General features: G+C 36.4%; 1 protein-coding gene across 1 annotated transcript; it reads right to left on the reverse strand.

Annotated features, from left to right (window-relative positions):
- Window positions 1-826: 826 nt before the first annotated feature.
- On the reverse strand, window positions 827-9,590 carry LOC105444214. Its single transcript, XM_030972069.1, has 6 exons — window positions 9,320-9,590; window positions 8,516-8,643; window positions 7,519-7,765; window positions 7,148-7,305; window positions 3,953-4,037; window positions 827-3,328 (listed from the first exon to the last, which is right to left on the reverse strand). Exons 1-6 carry the CDS (start codon window positions 9,460-9,462, stop codon window positions 3,049-3,051), a joined length of 1,041 nt encoding a protein of 346 aa, XP_030827929.1. The 5' UTR covers window positions 9,463-9,590; the 3' UTR covers window positions 827-3,048.
- Window positions 9,591-13,287: the final 3,697 nt, after the last annotated feature.

The following is a 13,287-nucleotide window of genomic DNA, read 5'->3' on the forward strand; positions in this document are numbered from 1 at the left end:
GCACTAGATGGCGCTGCAAGCTGTTCAGCTCCAGTCATATCAAGCTGTCCATATTTTGCACCGCTTTCCACCTTCAAGCTTTCATCAACTGGCTTCATCATTGGACTCCTGTCCAGGGTCTGATACGTCTCTGCTGTAGGACACCCCGGAATATCTCCTGTATCACTGTATACATAAACGTTACTAGTTGTTTCATTTTATATTCAAATACCTTGAAATACCCATTACATGCATTGTGTTGGTGTGTATTATTGGTGTTAAGTGCATTCCCTTTCACTAACCCATCTTTCTCTTTTTCTGTTTTTCTCTTTCTAAATATCTTCCTCTCACTATGCTCTCCCTTGAACTCCCCTTTTCTGTGTTTCTCTTCCTACTAAATATCTCCATCTTACTATTCTCTCATCCCCCCTTCTCTCTACCTGTCTATTTTTTTTCAAGAACTGCTTGTGAGGTTTCTCCTTCCCTCCTCTCTCTGTCTCTATCTTTTCTCTCTCTCTGTCTCTTACCCTCTCTCTCTCTCTCTCTCTCTCTCTCTCTGTCTCTTCTTATGTACTCCAACTTGCTTCCTATGTCTTGAATATTACTATCATATCACTCTCTACCCCTTTACCATCCCATCTTCACACTTGCAGCTGCAATCCAGATAGATCATGTGAAAGCATCTCAGGAGAGTTCTAATAATTAATATGCTTTTTCTTCTTCATTACTCAAGTATGACAATATCTCTTGCTCAATTGTATATGCATGTGGCAGGTTACATATTGATTTGTTGTATTTAATCATCAAACTTGATACGTGACAGGAATGAAAAGAAGGGAGAAGGGGCTGAGGTAAAGACCATGATTTGATTTATTTAAACATAATCATAGACAGATAACTACAAAACATCCTGCTCCTGATCTAGCTGTTATTATATAGACAGCCCATGAAATTAACAAGGTAGGTCTCTTGCAACTCAGAATTTGTCAGAATGCACATATTAGACTGACATTCCGGTTTTGTGAATCCTCGAGTAATTTTTCAGAAGAACATGCAGAATGCCGGAGTGTTTATTATGGTGTAAGCTATATTCAACACATGTAGATGTTGTATAAAATATGAGCCAAAAATGTGTTTTCTTTTCTGTTATTGAAGAAAAAACATAAAGAAACGAATAGCACTTTACATATCAGACTTGCCCCTGAAGATTTATCTCTATGGTATTCTATCTTTAATTTTTTTGGTAATTGCGTTATAGTATAGCTGATACATTTCTTCCTTCAAATTACTACAAAATATTTGCTAAGTTGGTAAAAACACATTTTTAAAAGATCTTACAACCATCAAAATACAGTTTATTGCATTGATATTTTTTTGATTTTATATAAAATACACATGTATATACAGAAATCAATGCGTATATAGACTTTTTTGATACAGAATAAGTTTGATTAATGTAGGGAAAAGGGTCTGACTATCAAATGTGATAAGGACTCTAATGTGATAAATATCATATTGATCTAGTATCTTATGAGTCGTGAATCTGTCTGGTTGCAAGGGACATCAATTGAAGCGGCACAACAGGGGTGCCTATATTACCAAAATTAATATTCCAAAACAAATCTCAGTACTTCTATTGCACTTGTTCGCACCCACAATGGTTGGGTTTGCATTTTGCCTTGCAAACCCGGCATGTCATCTTAAAGACAACAAATGTCATACTGGCTATTTGTCAAATCAAATGGGGCGTGGCCTGGGCCACGTATTTAATAAGGCTTATTTTTAAAGAAAATAATTATAAACGCCTAAACTTCTTATACCATTGCGTTTATTATACTCTTAAAACGAATGAAGATTCATAACTCCGAAAGCATTGCGTCAAAGGGGTGGGAGTGGGGAATGACTTATAAATAATTTCTGATTTTTGTTTTCTTCCTGTACTGGAATCCCTCATGCAGACCAGTTATTTACCCCTAGATTTTTGTCTCCGTTATTTTCATTATTACATTTTCTTTCTCTCTGAAGGGGGACCGTAGCCGAATCCTTCACATTATGATTCGCCTATTAAAGCAGATGTGGTGATATTATAAAAATTCCATAACTCGCCTTTCTTTCTAAATTTGGACTACCATTTCGAAATTAATCTATTATGTATTTAGATGCCATTTCAATGAGATAAAATAAAATGGAAAAAAGTGTGATGGCTATCCACTAAGTCCTAAAGCAACTAGAAATACTACAGCCTTGTCGAAAGATCAAACAATCAGATAACAACAGGACTACAACATCTAGACAGGCCTCTGTATTTTTCTACATCATGTCTTTCACACAAAACTCATAAGTTGATTTGAGGGGCAGACTGGAACTGAAAATTGGTTTTGAAAGTTGTATGTAACCAGCCCATTCAATATATAAGATGCATATACAGTGACTCTCAGACCCCAATTGACTGGACCTTGATAAGGCCAAACAAATAAACAGCTGCTCATGGGGAAAATTCCCAAAACTCCACACGGCATCGAGTTACGGGACCATACTGCTATAGCTGACCTGAGATGGCGCTAGATGGGATTTTGCAGAGCAGTGCTTCTAGACAGTATGGCTTTAAAGTTCAACTCTGCTTCGGCTATATACGGTAATTACACAATAATTATGCAATCAAACTCAATCCGTCTTGTGAGATATGTACTAATAAACCTAATTCTATCCTTGTTTATCACAGCTGTAATTCCTATCCTATCCAAAACCTTGATTAAAAGGCCTAGCGCACCCTAAATCCTATTCATTATATAAAAAAAAATATTAACACCAACAACAACAAAGATTATCTCCAAGTAATGTCCTATAATATTTTGACAAACTCGCTACATTTATAACTATATATAGAGCTCATGCTTTACAGTCAAACGCGTCTTTGTGGCCACCTCTCTATTAAGGCATTTTGTCTCCTTTGAGAAAGAAAAAGTGTGTTGTAGAAGCTGTTTGCACCTAGTGGCTATTTTATGGGGATTCCGTTGGGTTACCTTTGTAGACAGTTTGACTTTAATTTATTACCTCATGGAATCACTTTTAATTAAGCGGCTCGTACACCGGCTTATTATTACCATCGGCCTCTCCCAAGTATGATTTCTGCACTCTATCTGTTTGCTTCACTATTGTTTGATTTTCATAATCTACCTCCTCAATTGCTTTCGTATGGCCTCTATTTCCGTCTCTAGTTGCTTTGAGGTCCTCGTAGGCTGGTTGCTTCATAGTTGTTGCATCTAAGGACGTGTAGGGATCGAGTTCCTGGCCCTCTCTGCAACTGACTGAGTGCTCTCGAGCAGTGTTAGGTCCATGGTTAGAGCGTCTGAAATAAAGGAAAGAAAGATTATTGGTGAAAGGTAACATAGCATTCTTCTCAATATTGTTATCATTATTATTACTATTATAATTATCATAATTTATATTATCATGATGATTATTATCAATATTACCAGTATTATCATTCTCAATATTGTTAGTATTATTATTACTATTATTATTATTATTGTTATCTATATCATCATGATGATTATTATTATTATTATTATAATCATTATTTGTATCAATATTAATATTAATATTATCATTTGTTATTGTTATCTTTATCGTGATTATCATTATTATCAATGTAATTCTTTTTTTTTTTTAAAAGAATATGATGATAAAATTATATATTTTTTTATTGTTGCTGTTATTATTGTTATCATCATCATTATCATCATCATTGACGATAGGCATATAATATATGGAGTCAGTTACAGCCCCCCCCCCCTCCCCTGCCGCTAGTTTTGACTGATCTCAGTGTGCGTTTATAATTGTGCATGCCTGTGTGTGCACGTGGGTGTGCGTGTGTGTTGTGTGTGTGTGTGTGTGAGGGGGTAAGTGTGGATGCTCTATAAGTGGCAGGTGCCAAAGGGTAGGGCTGGGTGAGAGGTCACCTTTAACTCACCTGAGATGCAGGTACATCAATGTAATGATAATACCATACAAGGCAACAAAAGCAAGCAGTATGCCCACAACGATAATGCTGGCCACTATTGGGGAAGAAAAATATCAAATAATGAATTTAAAGACAATGTACAGGCTAAAAATCACAATACACAAACATAATAATTTTACATAATACTCATAAACAGTAAACCCATACGGAAACCTAGAATCGTGGCAATTTCTTTAATTTACTCTTATCATATTAATGTTCAGCTTTGAAATATTTGTCTATAATCTCGTTGTTAAGGCTAGGGGGACATTCTAACCAGATTTATGACTATACCTTTCATATTTCATATTTCATATCCTACGAATTAAGGATTACATTTGAAAATAATCTATTATGATGATAGCTTAGTTTTACTTCATTACTATTGCTTTGGAATTGTTTTAGTTCTATTCTTGTTAATATTCAATGCGGCTTTCGTATTTTTTGCATACTGGAATTGAGGGAATGATGCAATAATTATTAAATCAAATGTGTCGTCGAACTGTTTTATTAGACACAAACAAAGATATAGTACGAAGGAAATTAGTTATTATATCAGGGCTAACAAGACCATAGAATACAAAGAGATGGCCTGGCCAGACAAGAACCGTGATAACACAAGTTTGTTTCATCAGTGCTCTTTATAATGAGGTTCCACTGTATAGGTTTAAGCGATTAGCTTATTAGACTTGTCATTTAAAATCCATCAATTTATATGAAACAATGGAATTTATGTTAAAGAAGTATACACAAAAAGAAATAAGAAATTTCATTTTCTTGGGAGTATACCACTGCTCAGTAGCCTTTTGTGAGAAAAACCAGATAAATGATTTACTTTACTGACTCAATAATAACCCGAAAGATTTTTAAAAGACTTTGGTAAAGACTTTTAAGAAATTAACTTAATGCAAACATTCCATACCTTGTTGTATTGCCTATAAAGTGATTGGATTATGTAATATTTCATAGCAAATTTCACTCATTTACAAAAAGGTGACGGACAATTAAAACATTTGGTACGCTTCGCAGTGTTGTTTTTTTTTATTTTAAAGCTCCATTGTACTACTTGTAGCTTCTTGCTCCCTCTATAATTTCAATTATTCTATCTTAGCTGGGGAATTATTTAGAAACCAACTTTCTCATTTACAGAATGATGATGATGAGGAGAATTTTTTTTGTCATGATACGAACATACCAATTCATACAAATTGAAGCTCTGATCGTGCATACATAGGTTATAGTCACTTGCCATACTTGGCGCAAGCTGTTTGTCTAATCATATTTATTTTCATTAATATTAAATGTTTGGTTGCTATTGATTTCGATATCATTAATCGATGTAATTTAGCTACAATGTGTTCAGTGCATATTTCATTAAGAAACAGCTGTGCATGTCAAATGGGTGTGTACAAAATATGTTCCAATGCTTTTTAGGAAGGTCTATCTATCTCTGTTCATTGATTTGTATCTTGTAGGGACATGTAAACATCTACCATAGATCATGCTTGTATATGACCCGGTTGATGATGCAAAAATAATACTCTGAAGAACAGGATGGAGGCGAGGAAAATAATTTCAGACTCATTAATCTCAAAATGTGTCTTCCCAAGTCTAACATCTTCCAACATCAACACCTGTATAACAAAACCCTTGTCAAGGTTCTTTACACAGTACCCTACTACCCCTTGCCCATCCAACCCCCTCCCTCAACAATAAGTTTAGCGAATAAGCTCGTGAGTGACTGAGGAGAATGAGGACACATTCAAAAGATTACAAATTCAAGGTGGACAAAAGAAAAATCGGTTCACTTCAGCATTCTATTACAGTAACTATCAGAAAATATCCAAACCTTATCAGGGGGGGGGGGGAGGGAGGGGGTTCAAACTTAATTTGACTGATATTGCAATGTGTGTCAAAAAAACGCCTACATCTCTACGCCCTAGTTAGTCCTACAGATTGTCATTGAGAGTCTGACTAGTAGAGTACATTTATTACTTCTTCTTTTGTTCTTTTTTAGTAGGAAATTGAAAATCTATCTTTAAAATGAAATTTTGGAGATTTTCCATTTAATACATGTATGTATCAATACATATTTTGACTTAACCATCGATATTTGCAGATCTTATAGTCTTGTGCATCTTAGTGCCAGCAGATACTATTTGGGAGGAGGGGATCAAACTATGTAATCTATGTACTATATCACAGCCCTTTGGGGATAACTTTTTGAATTGAATGTGGTCTGCACTACATTTACATACATTACAGTACCACCAATATGAAAGACATTTAGTTTATTCATATCAGTCTACTATTTTTGCATCAAAAATTAATTTCTTTAATATTTATGGAACTTTTCTTTTCTGCTATTCTATTCATAGAATGTGTTTTATCAATTTATGTCATCTTCGATTTGAATTAGAATATTAAATATCTTTGTTTTGTACCACTTAGTATCATATATTATCACTGTTTTATGTAAGTCATTGGAATCACACTCATTTTGTCACATCTTATATCTTAATAAATTGTAAGCAATGAACTCGTAAACAGAGAGAGAGAGAGAGAGGCGGGAGATTGTGAGGGACACAAAAAGAGTGAGAGGTAGACAGACAGAGATACATGAAGCAGGCGCGGATCCGGGGGGTGGCCGACTTGGTCATGACCCCCCCCCCCCTTCCCCTGGAAAAAAAAGACGGGCCCTCCCCCCAAAAAAAAAAGTTTAAAAAAAAATTGTGACCAGAATTTTTGTGTGTGTGTTGCTCAAGGGGAGGGGGCGGTGGTAATAAGCAAAATACCGGCCGGCGCGATTGTCAAATTTCCGGGGGCAAAAAAAAGGAAAATAGCAATTCATGATTATTTATATTATATTTAGTAGGCTTACAAAACAAATGGAAAAGATTTCCGTAGGAGAATCAATTGCCTAGTTGTGTATGATCGAGCGCAATTACAAGACTTCATTACTTCCGTATTCTTGTTAGATTTTTTGTCAAACTATTCACTTATCTGTGACTGTTTTTATTTAAACCATCTTAACACCAGGTCTATACGGACTTCCCTTTCAGACCATTGCTTGCTATTTACCTCAAGAAGACCAATAGATTGAAGAAACTTAAACCGTATGATTTATATATAAGCTATATAGTTGCTACAAACTTAAACATCTACCTGGATTAAATCCGGTGCATCCAGAATCGGGTGCAAGACCGCTAGGTAGGATCGGACCTAATGACGATGACGATGATGACGATGATGATGACGATGTGGTAAGAGTTCCTTCGCCCGGTAGACGAGGCGTTGAGACACTTGTTGCCGAGTTGGTACCCCTGCAGGATATGAAGCAAAATGATGGCTACAAGTACTTAAGTGTTTTTTTAAAAATATTTGTTGACAAAAAGCACTCTATAAAGTGACAGGAAGCCGTGACAGGGAGCCGTGACTATTTTGAACAACAAAACAAAAAAACATGATAGCCCTTTTAAAAACAGGAAAAACTGAAGGCCCCATATAAACAATAAATCCAATAAGTTATTAAGTACCTGTTGCATATACTGCAGCTATCTTCTTGAGGTGCAGACGTACATAGTTCGCTGACATTTAGACAATGGTCGGCAGTGAGACACACTTTCCAGTAGAGTCCATTGTCACCGCCTCTCACTCGCTCCAGTAGTGCACCCGCCATCGCATGAGGCAAACAAGTAGTTCCTTGAGGGAGAGCACCTCCACTCGGGGGCCACCATCTGAAATAACCTGAGTCAAGTACCGCCGGGTCGCAGTCGGTGAAAACTGTTTCAAAGTGACAGAGAATTTGACATAAACACTTGTATAAATATCCCTGTATATGAAGATACCAATCAATAAGCATAACCAGCCGTATGGGACATACAGGGGTTTACAATATTATACTCCCCTGAGGTGTTTTGTTGTCGTTGTTGGGGGGGGGGGGCAGCTCTAATTTTTCACTTTTTGCAGAAGAGATTCATTGGTTTCATGAGATAGGATGGGGTATTTCTTTAGATGCTTGGGTTTGTGAGATACAAGTTCCGAGTTTTAGGTTTCTGAACAATCAAAGGCAAACCCGGGACCGTCAGAAGAGGATAAGCGTAATTAAAAAACCGCGAAAGCTCACGATCCCTAGATGGTTTTTCTCCCGATTATGTAGACCCCCATTTTTAAGGCCAGTCCTCACAAAGACTCAACTCGGATGAAAGGGAGGGAGAGATTAAATAACGGACCTCGTGAAGTACTTCGGGACATGAGGAGGAGCAATTGTTCTACCCCCTAAAATACCTTTACTAATAATAATGATAATAATAATTTAAAAAAATCATAGCCATGTGCTTTCTATTCTAGTTATTTGGATTCAATTGTTGTTGTAGTTGTTATTTAGTTGCTATATAATAACATTATATTCATAGATCTATGTTTAATATTTACTCCAGATAGAAGTACAATGAATTTAATTTAAAAATAATCATTTTAAGCTTTGAAAGTGTAATGATATTTCCTCGTTGCTATATAGGAATATACTCTTACGTTTTAATTTGCCGTCTTCAGAGAAACTTTTATTAAAGCACTCAGGAGAAACCTCATCGACAGTCGTTTCAGCAAATATAAAGTTAGATTCCACCTCGGTACAATCACACCAACCCTCACAGGCAATCCTGGAAGAAGGAAAAGAAAAGAAGAAAAAATATCCACAATGAAGGGCTGTGTATTATTTTTCGATGGGGAAGACAATTATGTGTAGTATGTTGAATAAAGTTTATCATTAGGGACTTTTAGATTTGCACGTCGACATAGTGGACTGCTACGTGTGAATTCTTTTAAAGGTACTGGCACATGTATTGAGTGTACTCGATGGGGAAGACAATTATGTGTAGCATGTTGTATAAAGTTTATCATTAGGGACTTTTAGATTTGCACGTCGACATAGTGGACTGCTACGTGTGACGTCCTTTTAAGGCACTGGCACATGTATTGAGTGTACTGTCGATGGATATGGTACTTACTAAAGAGTAGCCCTACAGAAGTATATCATACTTAAATGGGCAAGTCTAGGATATACATTCAGTATCCTAATAGTTACCAAGTATTGAGGAATTCTAAACATAAATTTACATGAAATATGTCATAATTAGTCTGATCCAGGCTTTTCGAGGACTGTAAAATAAACCCGTGATCAGAAACTGTACTGAAACTTTAGATGCGGTCGGTAACGTATGGGATGAAAGAAACTTGGACTTGTCCAAATAGTGATGTATATGACATGCTATCAAATTTGCCGACATGACTCATTCAAATTTTCAATAATCATAATTACATATACTGTATACGTACAATGGGCAAAGGTGCGTCGACACGATTTCTTGCCATTCCATGACGACACCGCTTATCGGAGTGCCTCCACCCGATGCCCCAAGTCCATAGTTTATCGTCGACAGAAGCTGAATCAACACCAAGATATAATAACTGATTTTCATCTTTACTTTCTTGAGTAGTTATCTTATTCACACACAATATTTAAGAGAAAATAATCCGACTCATTTGCGCTTTGATGTATCGTCAATCATCCTGTTGGGCAGTATTTTCCAGCAGTTAGTCTCTCTCTCTCTCTCTCTCTCTCTCTCTATTATGGTATCTGCTAGAACATACACTGCATATAGAACGAGGACACCCGAATGACGACGCATTGTTTAAAGAGAAGGTTGAGTTCTGGGAAAGAGGTAAAAAACAATTTGTGAGCGTTATCATTGTTATTATGCAAGTGTGGAGGAACATCAGATTAAATATGGTCCCTGAAAAGCATATCTCTTCAAATGCCTTCATATTCTAAATATGTCATGTAACATCGTACAAAAGATTTTTACGCCACGTGTTCGTGTAGTCCCATGTACATCTTTATGTGTACAGTTTTTGTAACTTTACCAAGACTTGGCCAAATTTCTTATCATTTTGATTTACATTCACCTAAAATGTAATGAAATTATAATAATATAGTTGTGAGAATTAAGGTATCAATGAGATCAGTTTTTCCCAATTGTTATCGTTAATAATATGCTTATCTGACCGTAATGAAATTCATATAACCCCTGAGCTTCCGGAGGCTCCGCCCCTTGACCCCAGCTGGGGCAAAGCCCCTGGACCCTACGCCAATTTTCGCTCCACTCGCTACGCTCTACCTGATCTTTAATACTCCACTTTGAAAAACGTTCCGCGGGGCATGCATGTAACATGTAAAAGTGGTGGTGATGAAGATTTTTCTTCTGCCCCCCCCCCCCAACGTTTTTGCTCATTACGCCACTGCCCCTGAAAGATGAGTCCCCTACCTGGAATGTCCCCCCCCCCCCCCATCCCAAATCCCAAAATGCTTCCGGCGCGCCTGCCCTGTTAATTACCCTCCTTCTTCCCTGAATTACCCTTATACATAAACAATTACATGTGGGAGATAATGGAATGAAAATGTAAGAAAATATGAGTGTAATACACACAAGGATATGATAAGTCGAGAAGGGTGGGGAAAAGCGAGTTCGAAAGGAGATAAGTTAGGCGCGGTAGATTGAGGTATAGATCGAGACAACTTATTTTGAACTAGGCCTTGGTAACATTGTAAAGATGAGAGAAATGGTGCAAATGTAGTAACTTCAATGATAGGTGTACAATTAAAAATAATCTGAAAGTTTGAGTTAAAACAGACTATTTAGATAATACTTATTTGTGACATTGGCAGGTCACTAATTGGCGTGGGGTACAGGGGGCTGAGCCCCATGAAGCTCATGTTTTGTTTTGGCATTTAATTATGGTCAGATGAGCATATTTAGATACCGCATTTGTGACACTGTCAGGGGGCGCCCTTGCCCCCCCCCTCCCCCCCCCCCCCCCACTTATGGCGTCTATGGCAGAGGGGGTATTGGACAGGCATTTAATCTGCCTTTTCTAAGACCACATTGTTATTTTGATTTTGGTGTAATTGCCAGATCTATAGCGATCATGGTAAATATAATTATACGAATCTGTGATAACATGCAAATGAATCAAGGATATCCTGTCCACAAGGTCCACCTTCCTGTAAACTCTGATGCATTGCACTAATATATACATTTTTCGGATTTGTTGGAAGTATTAAGTCATTTGTGATCAGTGCACTTTGCCTGTATGCCAATAAAATAATGACGAAACAATCCTGGCAATTTTTTCAAATAAAGTTGAGCTAGATCATACACATGTTGCTCAAATCAAAATTGTTGCCACCTATACAATTATTAAAGGTAAAGACCAGTATTGGAAACGACCCAATTTCAAAAAATGAAATGGAAGCTCTCATTACCAATCATGTGAAAGAATATGTTTTGACTAATACATGATGATACAAAATTTGCCGGGAAACCGCCTACTAATTCATATCTTTGGTAAATTTGTTTCTCTCATGGTCTGTGAGAGATATAGGGTAGTCCCATATACATCTTTCTGTGTATAGTGCTTGTAACTTTACGAAGAATGGGCCAAATTTCTTATCATTTTGATGATTCCAGAACCTTGCAGATGCTAGATGCTAGATGATCAACCTTTTCTGATCGATTCCACAACGTTTCTTTCACAATGCAATCGTATGACCATAACTGGTCTTTACCTTTAACGTCATCATCATCATCATCATCTTTATTTTAATCGTTGTCGTCATCATCTTAATTATCACCATCATCATCATTATTTCTAACCTCCTCCTCTTAATTATCACTTTCATTATCATCATCCTCATCATCATAATCATTATCATCTTTGTCATCATACTTATAATCATTACTATCTTTGTCATCATTCTGATCATCGTCATCCTCCTCCTCCTCATCATCATCTTTATCTTCATCCTCATCACCATTATCATCTTTATCATCATTCACATCATCGTCATCCTCCTCCTCATCATCATCACCATCATCATCACCATCTTTGTCTTTATTTTCATCACCATTATCATCTTTATCATCATTCTCATCATCATCATTCTCCTCCTCCTCATCATCATCATCTTTATCTTCATCATCATCATTACCATCTTTATCTTCATCCTCATCACCATTATCATCTTTATCATCATTCTCATCATCATCATTCTCCTCCTCCTCATCATCATCATCTTTATCTTCATCATCATCATTACAATCTTTATCATCATTCTGATCATCGTCATCCTTCTCCTTCTCCTCCTTCTCCTCCTCCTCATCATAACAATAATTATTATCATGGTCGTCGTCAACATCATCATCCTATCATTATCATCATCATTATCAACAAAATCATAGTCGTTACCAACCGCCATCGTTTTATTATCCTAATAATCTTACTTGATATTTTCACAGCAGAAAAAAGTAATTATACAGGACTACTTACATGTACATCGATACAGTGTGTATATTAAGTCCCCCAAATGTGTTGAATCAGAATATCATTACAACAAAATAAGCCACCTTTCAAATAATACAGCCTATCTCGCGATCAGTTAAAGCATTTTATTTTCAATTTCTAGCTAAACTATTTACTAGGTAGTGAATTCAATTGGATGACAGATTATTTCTTTAATTGCAAAAATAGAAAGTTCCATTAAATTTCCAATCGACTTAGCATATCATGGACAAAAATTATGAACACACAAGACCATAATATTCTAGTGGGATGTGAATACGAATTACTTTGTTTTAAACAAATTTGTGGTTTCATATTTCAAACAACAGTTAGAGACGGAGATTTGTGATCTTCCTTCCCTATTCAGAGTATCACGCGCGTTTAAAGTTTCCACACAAAATCATTTCCTTATTTACTAGAGAACAGCTTAAAGCCCCTCTAAAGTGTGTTTAGTTTAGATTCCACTCTAAACAGAATGAGTCATATTAAAGGCATCGTTTAACAATGTTAAATCTGAGATGCATGGCCCTACGTGTCATCAGTGTCTGTGATATGGTCTAATATTGAAGCCCTAAAAAATTGCGCTATAAAATGATGATGAAGTGCCTCAAAAAAAGTAAAAGTCTTTGAGTGACCGGTTTTACTATATTTATTTTCCCCAATAGACTGTAGTGTTATAAAGACCGTTAGGAAAACTCGAAATTTGATTTCGATTTCCAATCATCAATATCTTGATAATCAGACAGGCGATCGGCTTGTACAAGTCATGGGGTTCCTGACTGACCTAACTATTTATAATTGTTATTGCAGCATGAGCTAAATCCATGATTTCGTTTCAGAATTTGAGACAATGTTACCGAGTCACTTTAAGTATGACTCCCAAGTGCATTGTACTTCCACTCATT

Source organism: Strongylocentrotus purpuratus, unplaced genomic scaffold, assembly GCF_000002235.5.
Source record: "Strongylocentrotus purpuratus isolate Spur 01 unplaced genomic scaffold, Spur_5.0 spur5_scaffold_6, whole genome shotgun sequence".
Lineage (NCBI taxonomy): Eukaryota > Metazoa > Echinodermata > Echinoidea > Camarodonta > Strongylocentrotidae > Strongylocentrotus > Strongylocentrotus purpuratus.